At 35.6% G+C, this 22,044-nt stretch overlaps 2 protein-coding genes across 2 annotated transcripts; one reads left to right on the forward strand and one right to left on the reverse strand.

Annotated features, from left to right (window-relative positions):
* Window positions 1-214: 214 nt before the first annotated feature.
* LOC120271488 (FT-interacting protein 3-like) lies at window positions 215-5,502 on the reverse strand. The gene is given in 4 exon segments (XM_039278170.1): window positions 215-3,362; window positions 3,364-3,551; window positions 4,660-4,745; window positions 5,309-5,502. Coding segments are annotated over 2 exon segments (3,015 nt in total). The 5' UTR covers window positions 3,457-3,551; window positions 4,660-4,745; window positions 5,309-5,502; the 3' UTR covers window positions 215-440.
* An 11,551-nt stretch (window positions 5,503-17,053) lies between these two features.
* Window positions 17,054-20,956, forward strand: LOC120271771 (receptor-like protein EIX2). Its single transcript, XM_039278447.1, has 6 exons — window positions 17,054-17,355; window positions 17,441-17,519; window positions 17,550-18,381; window positions 19,824-20,162; window positions 20,474-20,548; window positions 20,610-20,956. Exons 1-6 carry the CDS (start codon window positions 17,054-17,056, stop codon window positions 20,954-20,956), a joined length of 1,974 nt encoding a protein of 657 aa, XP_039134381.1.
* Window positions 20,957-22,044: the final 1,088 nt, after the last annotated feature.

Consider the following 22,044-nt stretch of genomic DNA (forward strand, 5'->3'; position numbering starts at 1 on the left):
GGGATTGAACCAGTGACCCGTCAAGTGGGGTGAAACGGGATTCTCCGTTCCAAAATTCCCCGCGGAGGAGAAATTTTTCTCCCCCAAAATAGGGCTACCAGCCATGACCACACCCCCACAATCTGGGCAGTGTTAAATGCCGCGCTACCCTTCGACGCAGCCGATGTCAAAAGAAAAATAGCTAAAACGAGCCCTCTACATTTGCACACAACCCTGGAAATGAAATCTTGATTTAATTATGAACAAGGTTGCAGATACAAGAAAGAGAGGTACAAGCCATTGTCCAAGCCATTGTTCTATAATAAGTAACTTTCTAGATGTTGTTCTTAGTCTTCAACGACTACAACAATCCTAACCACCACACAACAGAGACCAAACATAGATAACTGGATATATCAAGACAGGTGAAACAACTCCCCCAGAAACCATTAGATCGATATTTACAGCATACTGTCTGTTCTTGCTGGCAGACGACGGAAAAAATTGATGGGAACAGAAGGCATTCGGTGCCGGAACCTTGGATGCCTCATTGCATAGAAGCCCGCTAGAACTGCAATAAACTGGAATGGTGTCACATACAGCATGAGTGCAGCCACCAGACAGAACAACACGAAGATTGCCGTGGCTCTCGGATCCCTCCAGCTTAAAAGAGCTTGTACTCGCTCCCCTTGAGTGGCTACATCGCCCACCACAGTCTGGATTCTTCCTGCAACACTCCTTAACCTATCATACCTCATCCGCACAATCTCCGCGCTCCGGCTGGTAGGGAATGTATCAAACTCCTCATCAAGCTCGTCCGGATGCACAGCCTCTGCATGAGAGATCTTTGTGTTCATATGAGGCGGGTATCGTGGGCGATACCGATAGTTCCACACCCCTATCAAAAACATGTACAAAAACACAGTAGGCAGGATGAGTTCGGGAAAGCAGACGAGCATTATGAACAAGACATGCACCAGGGCAGTTGTGATGGGGTTCTTCCAAGCGCACACATCACCGAACCACTTGCCCACTGCAAACAAGCCTGAGAAGACAGACATGAGGCGGAAGAAGTTTGCCTTGCTCCGCCTCATGCTCCACAAGTGAGAATCGACATCTGACATGTACTCCACAACCTCCTTCCTGAGAGGAGGCTCCATCCGGCTAAGCCGTGCTGCCACAATGTTCACAGCCTGGTGTCGAAGAATGTCCAATTGCATGACAGTTAATGGGCGAACATAATGCATCTTTGGTAGAAGTGGGCGTGAGTATATATACATCATGTTAACTAAGGAAGCAGATGAGAACCGAATTGCGAGATGCAGCTCCCCCATCTTCTTCACACCAGAAGGATGTAGAACCAGAAGTGGGTACGAGTGAGTGTACACACGTCCCGTTTCAAGAGTGGAGAGACGAATCCTCACCTTTCCAATCTTCAGATCCTTGTTACCATTAGGTCCCTTCTCACCAAGCTGGCAATTATCAAATACACCAACAGTAAGGACTGTTGCTGGATCATAGACCTCCCATGTATACTGTTCATTGTATCTAGGACTCAAGCTGTTGATTATGGTTCGAGTTCGTACCCATTTCTGTCCATACTTGGCAACACAATAGGTATCAGATGTACCCTTACTATCACGCGTCTTCATAGGATGAAGCCCCTCTGCGTTCAGGATGCCTAGCTCAAGCAGCCCAATGGATGGCTTCCACAGCTGCTTGGCAGTGGGCCTGAGATCACTGCTATAGTGTGTGGACTCATCAAGCACATGATACCCTCCATCCAAGCAGATGCGGAGATGGAGTCGGCTTGAAAACTTATCTTTCTTCAACTGATCGACATCAACTGCAACTGGCTTCTCCAGGTTAAACCAGCGACTATTTACAATTTTATCATCAGCGCGCCGCTCTATAGACCCCACCGGTATGGCAACGCGGCCAATCACCTCATCTTTATTTGGCCCCACACGATCTTCCACGGAAAGTATAAGGTGTTCCTCAAAGGGCTCAGCAGCCACAAACAGAAGATCTTCATTCCAAATTGGGCTCATTGTCCGTGCCTGAACAGTCTTTGTCTTCAAGAATTGGTTTCCTATCTGTGCCTTGACATACACATCCGGGAAGCGAGTCTTGTCAGATACGACAATATCCTGAGCCTCTATGATGTTTACTCGCACATACCAAAGCCTGGGTGCATGGTAGACCTTTGATCGTAAGTGAGCGCTTACAGCAGAGGCATCAGCGCTTGCTGCTGCATCAGAGTGCCATGCATCAGAAAAAGCCTCATCAGCTTGGGTGCCAATCCACACGGCTAGCATTAGTTCACCCTTTGTCTTATCACCCTTCTTGTCCTCAAGCCTGTACCACTCAGGGGCTAAAGGACTATCTGGAGGAACCCGTGTTGGAACATCATTCAAATCAAAGCGAACAATTCCAACAAAATCATCCTTCACCAGATCTTTATCCTTAACCACAACTTCAAGAAGTGATGCTTGCATCCTATCTCTAGAGAAGGCAAATACTTCATTCCATTCTGGGTTCTGCTTCTTCTCAAAGTGCTTGGTGATTCCCCTATAGTTCCCTAACCTCACCTCCACAAAAGGATCAAGGCTCCCAGTAACATCCTTTGCTGGCAACTCTCGCGCCTTCACCACACGTACAAAAAGGTACTGCATCTGCTCCACAAGGTCATATGTGCTAGCTGGCTTGTCTGCCCGAATGACACGGCCTCCAACAATCTGGCCCCCACCAAGGAAAGGGCTTGTTTCTTTAATTGCATAATCCACTGGTTGCTGAGAGGATGAAGAGTACATCCTAACAATTCTAGGAGGTTCAGCTTTCATCTCGTCCGCCACAAATTTGACAGGTTGCTCGGCAGCTGGTGTGGAAGAGTGGTACTGATTATGCTCTTTGGGGATACTGTGGAATGTATTCCTAGATTCTGTCTTGTTTTCTGGAAAAGCGTGTGAATTTGAGTTTGGCACTTGAGCCTGAGCGAGATTCACTTGACCAGGGAGAGGGTTGTTTGGGAAGGGATCAATAGCGGGGAGAGGATTGGAAGGTTTTACTGAAGGATCATCTGTGAGAAATACTTTAAGACCAAGTTCTCCTTTTACACGAGAGAAGATTGAACGTTTTTCTAAAGGATAATACAGAGGCACAGCATCAGAAAAGGGAACAAAGGAAGTTCCAGCAATCCGTACCTTCCCAAGGAAGGGCTTCGAATGTGTATTTGAGTTTTTGTTGATACTGTAGACAAAAGCTTCTAGAGCAAGGTTGGGAAGGTTAGCAGGATCTGAGATATTGAAGTAGAAGCGCTCATTCCAAGAAGGATTAAGGTCTTTCTCCTTGATGGTGGTTCTGAACTTCTGACCATCGAAAGTGAAGCTCAACACATGCGGCGGAAGAGCCTTGCCCATCCTTGGGCAAGAGATCATGGGCACTTACAACTTCAACCCCCAGCTTTAGGTTGCTCATTGTTTATAATAATTTGGTAGTTGGTGTTGGTGTTGGTGTTGGTGTTGGTGAACAGATCCTACCAACTGTAGAAAATATGGAAACGAGACTAGTATCTGAAAAAGAAAGAAAGAAGGTGAAAATCAGACAAGATAAACTGATATAGGTGAAAGTCAGAGCGACCATGATAGGTTAAAGGAAAAACCATGTCAGCAATTTCCTAGCGGTGCTACAAAGTATATGCCAAAAACATCATGATAGAATAAATTATACAAATGATTATTGAAGCAATAATCACAAGGATTTATGGCGAAAGAGCTTAAGACGTACCAAGCAACAAAAACAATTTGTTCGTGTAATACCAATAAATGAATATCTATCTTGGCACTGTATATAACATAGCGTTCATGATAGAAACTGACGGCTCCTAAGAAAATCTATTGATCTATATCCTCACAAAACAGAACATCAACTAAAAATTGATCTATCTATCTATCTATATATACACACATAACACACATTAATCAGAAAACAAAACTCAAAAATTCAAAGTAGTTATGAATGCATGCAACAAGATTCAGTAAAATAAACCCTATTCCTCCATGTGTACTGTTACTCTCGGTAAGCATGTTAGATTTAAGATTTTATGAAAAGGAATGTCTTTCTTCATTAGTCAAGAAAAGTGCTGAAAACAGAATTACAGGCAGCAATTTCTAACGTAATAAGCTTCCCTTCTTAGAAGTCCCAGTGTCATACAACTTGCACATGTCAAGGTACCAAAAATTTATCCAAGAAAGCAACAGAATAAAAACACAAATACGAAGACACAGAAACACACACGTATACACAAAGAAAACAGGACAAGGACTGTTACTCTTAGCACTTTCGAAAGTTTGCCAAAATTTAGAAAGCACAGAACATCAACAAAATCACAATCAGTGTATTAGCCACAGGTTAAATTTGGCTTAAAAAAAAATAATAATAATAAAATACTAATAAACCTTGCAGAGAAGGAAAATTACAGATCCGTTCTATGCAAACTGCAAAGCTTATGGTACGCTAGATTTTTTATTGGATGCTTAGATTTGATAAACTAAATAAGTTAGTTGAACCTTATATACCAGGGAAAAGGCATGAAATTTAATGCTTCATTAATAAAGATATTAACATATGAAAGGCCAGAAATTTTGAATACCAGGAAAACAAATTCAGAGCAACGCCTACCGTTCACACTTCAAATTCTACAAAGTAAAACCTGGAGTTCACTATCACCGTGTTTCTCTTCTCCAGACCTCGTTCCAGTTCCCTGCCTGAACATATTTACCCAGAAAAAAGAAAAAATCTCAACTAGGAACCATAAAAATTAAATTTTTGCAACAGCTAAAATTCAAAGAACGGAATATTCAGGATCTCTGAAAGCAGAAAAAGAAAGTCAAAACCCAAACATCTAATAGTTCAAGATTAAACCAACCCAAACGAGCTGAAGGACTACCTAAATCAATCAAAAAGTTGCAGAAAAAGGAAGTAAAAAGACCATAAATCAAGAAACCCACTTGATCCTCAAACCCAGATAGTCCCAAAACCACACGAAAACAAGCAATCCACCTCCTTCTCCGAAATCTTCAATCAAAACGACGAATCCAAACAACAAAAGAACACAACATGACCATACATCAAAAACCCGCACAATACCTTCAATCAAATCCCTCCTTATTACTTCCACAAGCCACAACAAATCAAACATTCCAATTCTCAAAACCTCCATCAAAACTCACAATTCAACACAAAAATACAAACAAAACACCACCAAAAGATCAAAACAAATCCAAACTCACAAAATAAAAATAAAAATAAAAAAATAAAAAAACCTCACCTTTCACTGCTCCGTTGCTGCCGCTGCTTCCACCGCTGTCAGATCTCAACCTGAAGAAGAACTCCAGCCATTAATCACACCTCCATCGATCTCCGAGCCATCCGAAAGCCAGAACGAAAGAGAGAAAAAGAATCCCGGGGTCTTCGAGGCAGGTCGGTGATCTCTGAGCGTTTCTCACAAACGATGTTTTTTTTTTCTTTTTATTTTATTTCAAAATTTAAATATTTTATTTTAAAAAAAAGGTCTTTATTTATAAATTTATTAAAATGAGAAATTTTCAACGAATATCCCAACCAAATCCACTCGCATTCAGACCATTTTAGACCGTCCGATTGATTATGACTTGGAGACTTCGGAAAAGCAACGGTGACTTGTAATTTTAAAAAGAATAAATGAATTAAATATATAAAATATCTATAATTCATGATTTTTTTAAATTTTTTTAATTAATAAATGGAGTGTTAAATTAAAGGGGTATTTTGCCATTTTAACCCTGGAAAAATGAGGAATTTTGTGTACGTTAAGATAAGTGTCCTTGATATAAATGATATTTATTTATGTGGCTCTGAGTCAACGTCAGCTTGATCTTCTTTCTCTTTCGTTTTTGGTGGGTGTTTGTTTATTTATTTTGTAAAAAATGGAAAAAAAAAATTGTTGAAATGCAATTAACATGCTGTAAAGCCAATATTAAAAAATATTTTTTTTTGGAAAATTATGGAAAAATAAATGGCCGACACACAACTTATGATTAGAGCAAAACAAAACAAAATACTATTATTTTTTTATTATAGAAGAGAGAAAAAACAAACACGGAAGTATAATAAATTAAACCATTTCATTTCTTTATGTTTAAAATCTTTTTAAGTTTGTTATCTATGTTTTTGTAATTGTATTTTTTTATCATGCCTTTATTTATTTATTTTTATAAAATAGATAAACTACCGTTAAGAGCATGTGCAGATTTTTTAAATATATCATGCATCATCATCTTGTGGCGGGGATTTAACACTTATTTTTACCTCTTTTGTACATAAAAAATCAGGTGTCAATAGTCTCTAAATAGTATTGATTTATTTTTCTCCACTTGAAACTTAAAAAAAGAATTTAATATATAAAAAAAAATAAAATTATTATATGTATTTGTGAAAGTATAGATTAAAAATTTCATCAATATTTTTATTAGTAAACATTAAAAAAATAAAAAAATAAAAAAATAAGAAAAAATACATTCATATAAAAATTTATGACCAACAATCTCTTAATCTATTGTCATTAAATTTCTTCCATATCTCTTGTGTAAAGTATTCATTTCAAATAAAACTCAAAATCAAATATCAAAATTCATATAAAATGTGGTTCAAATATATTCAAATATTAACTTCCCGTTCGTTTATGTTTTATTTTATTTTTGGGTGTTTATCCCCTGAAACGAAAAGATAAAAAAAATCATGGTTTATGTTTCATCATATTTGGGCCTCACATTGATTGAATTGAAGAGTTGTTGTAATCTCCGCATGTACTTATTATTTAGACGCCTTGTTTTTGGTGCCATTCATGATGCCTTGTGGAAGGCCCTAACATTGCATGCAATTATAGTCATGAAAGCCAAAGTAGGAAAAGAGGAAAAAGCAAAAGCCCTCAAAATGAGCAGTTAATCAAAGTAGTGGTTGGGTTTGTTTAACTTTCATGATGTGAATAGTGAATACTACTAGCTTTTTATCTTGAACCAAGCAAACAGTCACGTGAAAGTAAAGTCCCCTGCCATTTTATTGTTTGTAAAAATAATAAAAATTATATCTTTATATTTATTTGAAATTAATAACAAAAAAAGTAAATTCATATGGTTGATAGAATGTCAATTTTATTGCTGGTGTGGGTCTTGGGTCCCATTTTAAAGTCTTTGGCGAGAATGATGAGATTTGGAAATGGTGCCAGGGTTCTGAAGTTATTGCCCTCTCAATGCTAATGTGATTGGTGGCGGATGGATTACATGGATATTGATATTTTATTCTTATTTAATTATTCATTTTTTTTTATAGAAAAGTTTTGTTATGGTGTGGCCAACAATCACATGATTTAGTGGTATTAGTTCTTTTATATAAAATAATTTTAAATATGAGCTCGTGCAAATAAATAATACAAGTGTTGTAGAATTTAACTCCTCGTGTATATCCATCTTTAACAGATAACTTATCTATATTTATTAAAAACAAAAATCTTGTTATATATTTATGTTATTTATTTATTTTTGACAAAATATTGACAAGGCACATTGAGAGTGTGCACACATGCATGGAGTTTATACTTTAACATAAGTGCTGGATTATCTTGCGTGAACTAAAGTTTGAACTTGGTTTTTCAATAAAAAGGGGAATATTTTACACAAAGAAGACTAACAAATTATTTGCTCTGTTTTTTTTATTAATCATCATAAAGATAAAAAAATGTTTTTTTAATATCTATCATTAGATTTAGTGAAAATGATATTTTTTTTATATTTTTTAAAATTATAATTAGTATGTATTTTTAACAAGATTTATGATCATGCTCTGTATGTTGTATGTAAGGAGCAAAGTTTTATTAGCAAAGTAATATATACATATATATCTAAAATTTTATCTGCAAAAAATATTTACCATGACAAATAACCACAAGGTTTCAAGGTCTTATAAAAGGGCACGCAACTATAAATATGTAATGATTTTTTTTCGTTTATAAACCAATAAAATATCATTAATTATCTATTTTATTTCTTAGCGGCATGATTATATTTTGTGTGACACTAAATGGTCAAATCATTTGGTTTCTTTATCTTTCTTTGTCAAATAAATTAATCATGTTGGCATAGAATTTATAAAAAAAGCATATCGTTGGTGTCTTCCGCCTTTCTAGACCTCCTTTTATTTCTAGTTTTTTTTTGTATTTTTTTTTATGTTTGTTATTCCTCCTCATTTCTGGTGAGAGGATTTTACCTTTGTACTGTTGCTCCTTTTTTCTTTCAATAAATTTGTGGTTTATCCACATTTACTTAAAAAAAAAAAAACATATCTTTGATTAACTTTAAACTTACAATAAAACAATCAAAGCTCCATGTATTTTTTTGGAAGTGAAATGATGTGGTGATGGTTTAAAATATATTTTTTTAATCAAATAAATAAATCACAAATTTATTATACGAGGAAAAAAAACAAGCGTTAGTTTAAAATATTAATATTGTAAATATTTGTAGATTGTTTTTAATTAGGTGTAGAATATGATGATTACATTAATTTTATGTCAATAATGTGTATATAAATAAAACTGAAAGGCTTATAAGGCCCTAACATAGTTGCATATGAGCAGCCAGTCATTTGAAAAAGTCAAGTTGCAAGACTATGGAAATTTAAAATTTTTAAAAATATTTTTTCAAAAAATTAGTTATTTATTTGTTTGTTTTTCTCTCTTTCACTTTGCAAACCTCTCCCATGGTCTATTTGCCAATACACATCAAGGTTGAGTAATCTCACCTGGAGCTCCATGAGTTACAAAAACATGCCATGCTTTATAAAGATCTCAACTCATGTTTTAACGAGTCTTTACATGGCTCATCGAGGTAGGGTTTTGTCCAATCTTGTCAAGCTAAAAAAAACAACATTTGAGGCGGTATCCATGACCAAAATAAGCACATTAAGCTCACTCAACCCTTACATGACTCCCTGAGGATATGTGTAGTCAGAATCGGATTGAACCGAGGGGTTGAATCGGACCCGGGTGTATAAATGGTTTGGTACCATTTTAAAAACTGAGTAAGCCAAAAACTGGTGTGAACTGAGCAGTTCAACCGCAAACCGAATGAACCAGACCAGGTTCACATGGTTGAACCGAACTCAATCTAGTTTTTAAAAATTTAAAATGGTGCACATGGGTGAACCGGCCAGTTTTTATTAAATATTAAAAGTTTAAAACCTAGGTAGTCAAAACCTAAAGTATAACCAAGAGTCAATTGGTACAGGGTCTTTTGGGTAGGGCGTTCTTTTCGGAGAGGATCTGAGATCGAATCCCATGTCCATGCAAGGGGAGGGCACGTGGGTCGGCATTGAGCTCTGCTCCCCACACGTGCACGTCCCTGATTAGACGCTTGTCGCCCTTCTCACAAAAAAAAACCCCCTAAAATATAATATTTTAATTTTTTTTTCAATTGAAAGTTTTTTTTAATTTTAATTTATTTAATTTATATGTAATGAGACTTTGATTTAAAAAAAATGAGATGTCACTCTCGTGTGGCTGGTTCTCTGAAATTCTAGTGTACGAGAAGCGATGGTCGGGAGTGGGGGAGAGAGACGATGGTCGGGACGGGGCCGAGGGCGAGGCGGGGAGAGAAGCAATGGCCGGGAGCGGGGAGAGAAATGGCCGATCTGGGCCAGTGGGCGGGAGAGAAGCGGCAGGGGAGCAAGAGAAAGAAACAACGGCCGGGACGGGCCGGGGGCGGGGAAGAGAAATGGCGGCGAGACGAAGCCAGGAGTGAGGGAAGGTAGCGGCATGAAAGAGAGAGAGTCAAACTCACGTGTTACTTTATCAATATTTTTTTAATTAAAAAAATAAAAAAATAAAAAAAAAATTCATGTCACCCGCTACATTAGTCATGTGGATGGGACCCTTATTAGTTAAGCAAATATAACAATACTCATATATATATATATATATATATAAAAGATTCAACATAGGAATGGATGGGGCCCACAATACGGTGAGAAACACGTGAGCGATTCGCATCGTTGTCCGACACACTGTTTAGTGAACACGTGGAAAGCAGTCATTGGGTTATGAATAGAAAAGTATATCTTTTGCTTTTCTAGAAGCTAACCCGGAGTCCAAGACTCACAACTTTGATTGATTCAATTATTGCTTTTTGTAATTTACCTATTAATTAATCTAAGTTCCCATCTAGACTACCTGATTAATCAGTTTAATCTCCAGTATTTTGCGTATGATATCAGGCCTAATAGCTGGTTGACTTGCCCATACTTTTCTTTTAAATGAATAAACCAAATTTATTTATTTATTTATCTATTTATTTATTTTTTAAAAAGATGAATAAACCACTTCAATTAAAAACCAGAAAAAAAGTACAACACTCTATCCACACAATAGAAGAACAAGCAAAAACAGACACCCAGCACCACTAGATGTGGAATAACTCAAAAGAAAACAGACGCAAGCACTGAAAACAAAGAGGAACAAGGCCATCCTTCTAGCCCCAAAACAAAAACAAAAACTATCCCACACTCAGCCCAAGTGCCTCCTCGGACGTCGGAACCCCACTAGATTCCTCAGCTCTAGGTCCATGAAACTCTAGACTAATGCGAATGGTTGTTATGGAGTCTTCCAGCTTCGCTTTTGCTCCTTCTGTGACAGTAGAGAACCATGATAAAAGCATATGGTCAATCTTAAGAATAATGACATCAGCAGGCACAACAATGGCATTATAGATACAATCATTCCTAACAAGTCAAATATTCCAAACAAGTGCTTTCACCACTAAATCCCCCATCTCCCTCATGGAAGATCGAACTAGCGGCCTCCATGAGTCCCACAAGTTACTCATGGATATAGGTGGATCGGGAAGCTGAAAGAGCCTACAGAAGTGGCCCCATATTTGTCTTGCAAACGAACACTGTGTAAAGAGATGATCGACCGTTTCGATGGCTAAGTGACACATTACACAAGTAGCGGTCAGCAGCTTGTTGCATTTACGTCTTGCAAGATTTTCTAGAAATAGAACCTTATCCTTCCACACCAGCCAGTTAAGCAGATTTATTTTCTTAGGGCATAAGTTACGCCAGAAAAACCTAGCCACCGAGCAACGCAACCCGCCGTCAATCAGAAAGTTGGAGAAGGACTTTACCGAGAAGGCACCACTTCCGCAACCACCATTTCATATCACCCTCCTTCCTAATCTGTGTACTCGGCTAGGCGGCTCCTCAATGAAAGGAGCATCATCTAACAAGTGGGCAAGATCTTGCATAGAACCATTTGGATGTTGTGCGTTTCGATAAGCATCCGGACATAAGAATATGGGTGTACAACCATTGAACCAACGATCTTTCCAGAATAATATCTCATGACCAGAAGTAACATTACACCCAATACAACCCCTGAGAGCTTGTAAGCAGCTAACCACCCATTTCCAAAAAAAAGATACCCTGCTGGTCTGAGTAGGAAATAAATTCTATCTTGACAGATTATAGTTGAACTGAATCACCTTCGACCCACACCAGTTGGGATCAGGCATAAACTTCCACCACTATTTTTTTCCAAAGAACGCCTGGTTAAAATGAAGAAGATCGAGAATTTCCCCATCCCACGATCCCGGGCGACAAAGATTCTTCCAACCGACAAGCCTCGCACTCGGGTGAGCGATGTTTGGCCCAGACCATAAAAAATCTCTCCTGATTAGGTCAATCTTCTTGATAACCTAAGAAGGTAATCTGAAAATGGACATCCAGTATGTTAAGAGTACAGACAGGATAGAGTTCACCATCGTAAGACGATCACCCAAAGAAAGTGTTGCATTTTCCAAGAAGAAAAACGCTTCCTAACCTTTAGAATGATACCTATTTATATAAAAAAGTTATGTACACAACGTTTGTTTCTCATACAATGAAAATTTGGATAATTTCATTTATATCTAAATTATTTATAAACAATAAGTTTAAAATGATAGTTAATAAATTATGTTATAAACCACAGGTACGCTTACTTCATTAATTTATGTTTAAAATGATAGTCAATAAATTAGGAAGCAAAATTTATCTAAACATAAGTTTTTATTGTCAACATTTTAATATAGTTTTTAATTTTTAGTATAAAAAACAGAGTGTTACTCATTTTTTTAATAAATCTGATAAACGATTGACTCTCTACTTCTGAGGTAGCTGTGATGCTCAAATGATTTACTTAATTTAAGATAAAATCACAATCGGTTGTGGATATTCATTTTTTGACTAAATATGGTGTAAGATCATTTTGTGACACTTTCAAATAATCAAAATATATTTTTTATTCAATAGGCGGTTATCTTAGAAAAAAAACGTTAGTAAAGAATCACTTAATGTCTAAGACAGATCCAACGCAATTCATGGCAAAATATATGATAAAATAATTTCTTAGATCAGTTGTTAGATTATTATAATAAATTTATTACCCATGAATAATATGTATATACTAAAATGATTCTTTGGGGCACTCGTGTATGATTTAATGCACTGTTGACATGATTGCATGTCTTTAACACCAACCTTATATATTGGATAAGTGAATATAATTCCAAATTTGCATTTAATGCTTACTTAAACAGGATTATATGGTTGGAAAAAAAACATGTCAAACTTTATTTTATTTTATTTTTTTTAAAAAGATAAATCATAACTACACTCAAAAAATTAAAAAAAAGTATGGATGAGTAGGATACAAGCTGGGTCCACTCAGGGGGCTTTTGGTTGGATGTAATTGAAAATACAGTGGATTATATTTGAAAATTCAGGAGAGTCAAATCTAGTGTTTGGTTGGATGTATTTGTAATGCTGAATCTTGGTATTTGGTTGGAGAGATTTTTTAATTTAGATTTTATTAAATAATTAATATAATATAATATATTAATTATATATTATATTACTAATATTAATTACATTATATTCATATTTTATTTAATATTTATAAAATATAATTATAATGTAATTAATTTTATGAGTAATTGATATATACTTAATGTATTATAATAAAATATAATATATTAGTTATTTATTAAAATAAATAATATAATATAATATATCAATTATATACTATATTACTAATATTAATTACATTATAATTATATTTTATTTAATATTTTATAAAATATAATTATGGTATAATTAATATTATGAGTAATTAATATAATTAATATATACTTAATTTATTATAATAAAATATAATATATTAATTTTTTATTAAAACAATTAATATAATATAATATAATATATGAATTATATATTATATTATTAATATTAATTACACTATAATTGCATTTTATTTAACATTTTATAAAAATATAATTATAGTGTAATTAATATAATTAATAAATACTTAATGTATTATAATAAAATATAATATATTAATTATTTATTAAAATAAGTAATATAATATATCAATTATATATTATATTCCTAATATTAATTATACTATACTTATATTTTATTTAATATTTTATAAAATATAATTATAGTGTAATTAATATTATAAGTAATTAATATAATTAGTATATTAATTACTAGATGGGATTCACTGAATGGGATTTTGAAATTCGATCATTTTGGCCGAATTCCATAATTCCATGACTTTTGGATTTGAAAATACAAAGGAGATTGAAATCCATTAAAACAAACAAAAGATTTTTCAAATCCAAGGATTTTCAAATCCAAGGATTTTCAAATCCGGCCAAACAAACCGTCCCCTTAAAGTATAACAGATAAAAGCATTAACACAAATGCCGGAAAAACAATATGCAAATAAATGAAAAGCGGATGATTCAACAACCTTCTCTTGGGGAAAGCTTCCGGCGAGAAGGTGCTAAGATGATAATGAAATTGATCAACTCAATAGGATGTTCTCAGTGAAATCTTTTTACCAATATTTTATTGATGGAGGAATTCGTAGTCCTCTATATCCCTTTTTCTGAAAAGCAGGTTACCCAAATAAGATAATCTTATTTTGTTGGTTGGCTTGAACAACAAAATTTTAACCTATAATAATCTAGCAAAAGGGATTGTAACATTCAAAGATGCACAAATACTTGTTCTTTGTCATAAAGCTTCCAAAATGGCATAACACCTTTTTTCTTAAGCGTGGATTCATTGAGCGTATTTAGCACTTCCTCATGCTTAACTTGGGTTTGCAATCACTCCCTCAGTCCCTATATAAAGTTTAGACTTCTTGGATTCTTTTATTGGAAGTCTGACATCCTTTCCTATGGGATCTCATAGCGAGATTTATTTCCTGGAATGTTTAGATAGATAGAAACTGTTAGTTCTAAAGGGGTAGATATGTGATAATGTTTCGCTTAATCTCACAAGTAATAAACTCACATATAATCAATCATGCAAGAGAAAATAGACACACAAATTGGTTACCCAATTTGGCATAATCTTACCTATATCTGGGGGCCGAGCTCGGAGAAAACAATCCACTAAAAGAGAAAAGGAAAGAAGAGTTACAACACTCACTCTCTCTTTCACAACAAAGAATAACCTTCTTAAGATTGCTCGATGCCTACTCTCTTCAACCCACACATAAGAGTTTCTCACTTGTGGCTCATCTTAAATCTTCAAGCAGAATATCTTATATAAACGTCTCTATGTCCCAACAAAGCTTCCTGTGGTTTCTTAATTTGGACACCTTCCAAAGTTAGACGTTGCAACTGAGCTTGCAACACAACTCACTTACTGATCTTGACTGAGTTTCAGTTCTCGTTGTAACATGACTTGTGACACCTCCAACCCTCCCAGTTGCTCCAGTTTGCATCGACGCAGTCCACTCCTCCCGACCTCCTGCCACCAGCAACTAGCCTCCTTCCTTATGTCATACCAGCAGGTTCCTCTCCCGAGGGTTGCACCCACCTAGGCGCAAATCCATCTCAACAAAGATGGTCTCCAAAGAACTCCTGATCTTTTTTCCAAACTTTGTACAAGTTTGATCTTCAGTATATTGTTACTAAACTTGATCTCCTCTCATCCAAATTTAGCTCTTCAGTATCTTTCAAGCATGATCTTCATTCATCCAAGCTTGAGTCTTCAATCTTCTATCAAATCTTGCCATAGATATCTTGTGTCCTTGAATAGATTATGTCTTCAAATAGATCCACCCATAAATAGTTTTGGATCTTTTCTTCAAATTGCATTGCTAATTATGGTTTTGGAAATCATGTTGGTTTGCCTTAACCTTTCTTAGTTTGTGCTTCTACTTTTTCAGACATTTTTAAAACTATTCATATGTTTTCAGTTTTGGATTTATGTAGCTCGCGACCCAAATCAACACTTTCCAAATGACTCCCTTCAAAATCTTAAAAGCTTACTAGTGATCCTGAGCGAGAGGGCTCCCGATCACACCGGCACGTTCAACATCACAACATCTGTCGAAGTGATCCACTCCTTTTTAAGCTTGGGTCGGTAGCTTGTTACTGCACAGTGGACCTTGACAACCCAATTGTTTTCTTTATTGTCTTTTTTATCTGTAGTTTTCTGTTTTTTCCTTGCATCACCTTTGGTGAATGCTTGTTGTTGTTGTTCTTGTTTTATTGTGTTATTTTGTGTCTGTTCTCTTCATTTTCGGACTTTTTTATGTTTTGCTTTGTTTTCTTCTTTGTATTGGTTTTAATATTCAATAAATCGATGGTTTATCCACTTTCCTCAAAAATCATCACATTGTTGGTGAAGATGACATCTATCTAGGATCTTCATCATAGCAAGAACGTATAAATGATTTTTGTAAGAATAGAGGCGTGTGAGAATGAAAAATGGTTAAACATTCAATTATTTCACTGTAGCCAAATACCCCAAATATTGGCTCAGGAAATAAAGTCTCAAGTCTCTATTTGTAGGCAACGAAGGTTGTTTCTCCACGAATCCCATAGGGTATCGAAGAAATCTGGGAGGTCATGTAGTATAAACACTTGTTCAAAGTGATTCCACATGTATATAGCAAATGTGCATCTGAAAATGAGATGATCATATTTTCAATTGCAGAGTGGCATTGAATACATGAGGCCATCATCTCTTAGCTAATAGATTCTCAAATGTATGAATTTTGTTGTCCCAAATCAACCAGATAAAAAAGTTGACTTTCATGGATCAAGGGCAACTTTAGATAATCAAAGTGATCCGGCATCTTAAACTATCATCATTGAGAAAAGAGTAGAAAGATTTAATTGTCCACCTAATATAGTGTAAATTTCAAGAAGACGCGGTCTCAAAGTTTTCAATTGTTACTAGTCAATAACTGCTAAGCCCATCTTCAATTTCATATATTCAAGAGTGACCTGGCATCTTAGCCTATGGTCATTGAGAAAAGAATAAAAAGATTTAATTGTCCACCTAATATAGTGTAAATTTGAAGAAGATGGGCCCCAAAGTCTTCAATTGCTACTAGTCAATAACTGCTAAGCCCATCTTTAATTTCAGATAATCAAGATTGACCCGGCATCTTAGACTATCGTCATTGAAAAAAGAATAGAAAGATTTAATTGTCCATCTAATATAGTGTAAATTTCAAGAAGAAGGGCGTCAAAGTCTTCAATTGTTATCAGTCAATAACTTTTAAGCCCATCTTCATTGAAAAAGCAATAGAAAGATTTGATTGTGCACCTAATATAGTGCAAATTTCCATAAAACAGGCCTCAAGATCCTCAATTATTACTAGTCAAAAACTACTAAGCCCATGTTTGGCTTTTCTACATCAAGTTCCCGGCAAATTAACTAGTCAGATTTCCAGACTTGTCACTCTGTTTGCCTTGAGACTTAAGAAAATCGCATGAAGAATGAAGTTCACATGTTCTGCTCTTTGATATCCTTGCACTCAGTATGAAGAAGCTCAAGGTGCTTCATTTTCTCACCTTTGTTCTCCATCTATGGTTTGAGCTCACATGCAGCTGCATAGAAATAGAGAAGCAAGCTCTCCTCAAGTTCAAGAACAGCCTCAAATATCCTGGACAGCTTCTACCTTCCTGGACTGGTGATGACTGCATGTTGTTCATGGAAAGGTCTGGCATGCAACAACCAAACAGGAAATATTATCTCACTGGACTATGGTCATCTTCATTCTGGTCCTAACAATGAATGGCAATTGGGTGGAAAAATTGATGCTTCTTTGGTTGAGCTGAAGCACTTGAGCTACTTGGACTTGTGTTCTAATGATTTTGTCGGTTCCCAGATCCCAGACTTCATTGGTTCAATCACTACTTTGAGTTATCTCAAGTTGTCCAATGCTGGATTCCACGGAGAGATTCCTTCTCAGCTTGGGAACCTTACAAACTCGAGGTATCTTGATCTGATTTCATTCCGTTCTCTCAATGATTTGCGTGCAGATAATGCCCATTGGATGTCTTCTCTTTATGGTTTGCAGTATCTTTGACATGAGTAGAGTGAACCTTGCCAATGATGTTGATGTGTTTGACGCATTGACTACGCTGTCTTCACTTTCTGTTGTTGTCTTACCTAACTGCCAAATCTAGAGAATCCCTGCTTCTTTGCCTTCTGTTAGTAATTTCACGTCTCTTGCTACTATTGTTCTTGATGGTAATCAAATCAATGCCACTTTTCCTTCTTGGTTTTTCAATATCAGCAGTCTTAAAAATGCTTATCTTCTCTTCAATAGTTTTCATGGTGTGATTCCTGACTCTTTTGAACAACTGGTATGTCTTGAGGCGTTTGAGATTGGAGTGAATTCTTTTTCTGTGAGTATTCATGGAACTATGAGAAATCTTTGCAGTTTCCACACTCTAGACCTGTCTACAAACAAGATTGAAGGTGAGGCAAAAACACTTGCAGAAATTCTCTCTGGGTGTGTCATTGAGAGCATTAAGGCATTGAACTTGAGAGGCAATAAATTTAGAGGTAATGTATCAGATTGGATAGGAATGCTGAGAAGAATAATTCTGCTTGATTTGAGCAAAATCCTGTTCTATGGCTCAATTCAGCTACAAGTGTTTGACATGTCTTTCAATCAGATTGAAGGTGTTGTCTCTGAAGCTCATTTTTCCAACCTCACAAACTTGAAACAATTGAGCATATCTTCAAAATCTCTGACATTTAATATGAGCTCTGAATGGATTCCTCCATTTAAGCTAGAAGTTTTCAGTTTTAAGTCTTGCATGTTAGGACCTAAGTTTCCTGCATGGCTGAGAACACAGAGAAACTACTCACTCATGGGCTTGTCAAGCACTGGAATTTCCGACACGATGCCTGACTGGTTTTGGACACTTACTGGTGATACTGTCATTTTGGACCTCTCTGATAACATGATCACTGGCATGATCCCATCTTCCTTGAAGTTTATCACCATTTGTATCATAGATTTGAGTCCAATAAATTATATGGTGCATTGCCTTCCTTTCCTTCCAATATCAAATACATCGACTTCTCCAACAATTCTTTTCCAGACACTTCTCCCAATACTGTAGGTGTGATTTATATAACGCAAGTATACTCTATCACAAACAAGTAATATAGTGATAAGAGAGTATCATTCGCACGAGAATTGAGCTTATTAATTACCAAAATTACTAACCTTAATTCTACTTGATTAATGATATTGAAGAGGTTTAGTTTAGAAAATCTAATTCAAGGGCTAGAGAGAGAGAGATAAGGAGAAATCAATGTCAAGAGATTCTAGGGTTTCTGAGTTCACCTAGACTAATTCGACCTAGGTCATCTAATTCAATCAATCAATGTTTGTTTCTTATGTTGTCATCAAATTTCCCTAAATTACATATTAATCTTTCTCAAGCATCAATAGCATATTCCACTAGATAAGTTAACATCATCTCTGAGATAACTGTGAACCTATGGAACTCATTAAGCTCTAGAAATTTATAATGATGCATACAACCTCATAAATATTTCTATCTTATGATGATTGTACGATATTTCAACCAAGACCTAATTTAATTATCACCTCTAGGTCTCAAATCAAATTAATAATCATGCAATTGGTGATCAAATAATCACAAGCATTAAGCATAGATTAAAATATCCAATATAGTCTTGAAACAAGCATCAATTAAATTAAATAAAGATGAATCTAGGGTTTCATAGTCTAGCTACATCGTAGCCCTAGAAAAAGTATTTAGAACATAATAATTGCAAAGTTCGACATATAAATAAGGTTCATAATCAAATAATCAAAGAAAAACTAAAAACTAAAGCCTGACAATGAATCCGCGTCGAATCTTCGCTCCTGGTCTCTTGATCTCCGAAATTCTCCTCTTTTTTTCGTCTCAACCCCAGCCCCTTTTATAACATAAAAATCGGGGTGGCGCCTAGTCGCCAAAGACTGTAGCGCCTAGGCGCTATACTTTCTGTTTTGCACCTCTTGATGTTGTAGCGCCTAAGCGCTGCATGCTAGCGCCTAGGCGCAAGATTTTATGTTTTGCTTGTTCCCTTTTGTTGAAACTTTGCTCTTCTTCCTCCAATTTTGTGCCTTTTACATGTTCTTCCTTCAAATCAATCTCTTTATTTCCTACAATGCAATTATAATAAGATTATGAGTAAAATTGGTTCAAAATAATTCAAATTTAATTTATTATGAGTTAAAGAAGATTTATATATTGAGTGCAAATTATACTCATCAATCATGAGGGAATATTTACCACTTTTAATAGAATTGCATATCTCCAATAATCTCATCAATGGTACAATTCCTGCATCAATTTGTAATTTTGCTGTGATGGAAGTTATCGATTTGTCTACCAACAGACTTTTTGGTCAAGTTCATGCATGATTTTCAGATTTAGCGTCTCTCACAGTGATCAATCTTGGAAAAAACAATTTATCCGGAGAAATCCCTGACAAACTGGATTCTTTAAGGTCTCTTCAAGCATTGCATCTGGGAAACAACAGCATCTCCGGGAGAATACCAACATCTTTAAGAGCTTGCAAGGTATTGTTGATCCTTGATCTTGGAGGTAACCAACTGTCCGGTAACATACCATCATGGATAGGAGAAGCATTGCCTTCACTGAGAATTCTTCGGCTCTGGTCTAACATTTTTGAAGGCCACATTCCTGAAGAACTTTCTTATCTAACCTCTCTTCAAATTCTCGACCTTGGAGATAACAACCTGTCAGGTATCATACCTGAGAGCTTTGGTAATTTCAGCTCACAATGGCGCAGATTCATAAAGAGGGAAAGAACATATTGCATAGTGTTCAAGGACAACTTTTTAGCGGCATTGGGTTTGGCCCTCTTGGATATATAGAGAGTTTGCAAGTAGTCACGAAAGGGATGGAAATGGAGTGCACAAAGAATCTTCAGTTTGTCACAAGCTTGGAATTATCAGACAATCAAATTTCTAGAAATATTCTGGCAAGACTTTGGAAGCTTTAAGGATTGCAAAGCTTGAATTTATCTAGAAATCATTTGTCTGGCAACATCTCAGTCGACATCAGGAATCTTCAGTTTCGGGAATCTCTTGATTTGTCAAGAAATGAACTTTCAGGTGCAATTCCTGCAAGTCTGTCTGCTCTGACTTATTTAAGCCACTTGAACCTTTTATGTAACAACTTGTCTGGCAGAATTCCATCCGGTAATTAATCAGCTTCAGACTATTAATGAACAATCCATGTATATCGGCAATGACAACCTTTGCGGACCACCTTTGAATGTAAAATGTGACAGTGACGACAATCAAATAGTAGAAGAAGGCTCAACAAGGTGCGGTGACTGCGAAGAGGACTATGAGTATGAAATGCTGTGGTGGTACATTGGCATCGTTTTTGCTTATATTGTAGGATTTTGGGCAGTTTATGGCACTTTACTTTACAATGACTATTGGAGGGATGCCTATTTTCACTTCCTTGAGAAACTTGGTGCGGCTATTGCAATGAAATGTCGAGTAAAAAATGATGATAGCATTGAATAGCATGATTAGTGATAAAAAATGATGATAGCATTGAAGAGTATGATTAGTGATAATCTAATTTGTATAATGCGGTACCGATTAATCAAAATCATATACATATCGCAAAGTTTATAGTTCTTATGTTAGTATGATACTCTAATTTGTGTTTGCTTCATTGGCTCATTTCTTGGTTTGAGTTACCTTAATTTCTTTAATTTTGATTTTGATTGTTATTTTTATTTTTATTATTTTTTTATGGTTTTGTGAGAAACCAAGGTAGCACAAGAATATATATATATATATAGAATTTTTTAAAAGGCGATCAAGAGCTTATTAATCAAAAGAATATGGTGTTTTATAATAAAACATAAAACAACCGAATCTAAAAGAAGCAATTTCAAATATAACCCTACAACGCATGCTAATTATGATGAGATGGAAGACATAAAACAATATGGCAAATATAACCCAAGATATATGCTAATTACATTGATATAATAGACACACAGAACAATCTCCATCTAGACTTGAAATCCCACCCTAAACAGAACAACAAATCTAAATTAACTTCGAGTGATAAATGAACTTCGCAATTAATAAAGGCTTTGTGATCATAGAGTTTGAATTGTTGGCAGTAGTAATCTCTTAATCTCTACTATGCCATTTAAAATAATCTTTTAAACAAAATGAAATTTGAAATCAATGTGCTTACATCTCTCATGGTGCATCAGGTCCTTCACCAAGTGAGTAGCACTCGGATTATTGCAATAGATGGTAGAAGAATTAGTATATGTCGAGATATCTCAAAGCATGCCCTTAAGCCAAATTGCATCCTTAACATCAACTTTATATCCCTCCTCTAGAAATCCAAACAAGCATTTGTGGTACCTTTTAAATACAAAGGACTGACTTAACCGCCTCCCAATGCTTCCTACTACGACATGACAAATAGTGACTCACTTCACTAATAACATGAGTAGTGTCAAGTCTAGTGCAAATTGTTGTATATAGCTGATATAGGGGCAACACCCCCGCAGTACGGTACATGGGTATTTTGGTAAGATTGTACTAGGTAGAGTTTGAATATATATTCAAGTAATTTGTAACTC

Source organism: Dioscorea cayenensis, chromosome 11 (assembly GCF_009730915.1).
Source record: "Dioscorea cayenensis subsp. rotundata cultivar TDr96_F1 chromosome 11, TDr96_F1_v2_PseudoChromosome.rev07_lg8_w22 25.fasta, whole genome shotgun sequence".
Lineage (NCBI taxonomy): Eukaryota > Viridiplantae > Streptophyta > Magnoliopsida > Dioscoreales > Dioscoreaceae > Dioscorea > Dioscorea cayenensis.

What these genes read in the sequence shown, in the direction of transcription:
- LOC120271771 (XM_039278447.1), top strand. Translation starts at nt 17,054, where the DNA reads ATGACTGCATGTTGTTCATGGAAAGGTCTGGCATGCAACAACCAAACA. An exon ending in CTTGAAGTTTATCACCATTT is followed by an intron (nt 18,382 to 19,823) that starts GTATCATAGATT and finishes CATGATTTTCAG; the next exon opens with ATTTAGCGTCTCTCACAGTG. An exon ending in TTCAGGTGCAATTCCTGCAA is followed by an intron (nt 20,549 to 20,609) that starts GTCTGTCTGCTC and finishes CTTGTCTGGCAG; the next exon opens with AATTCCATCCGGTAATTAAT.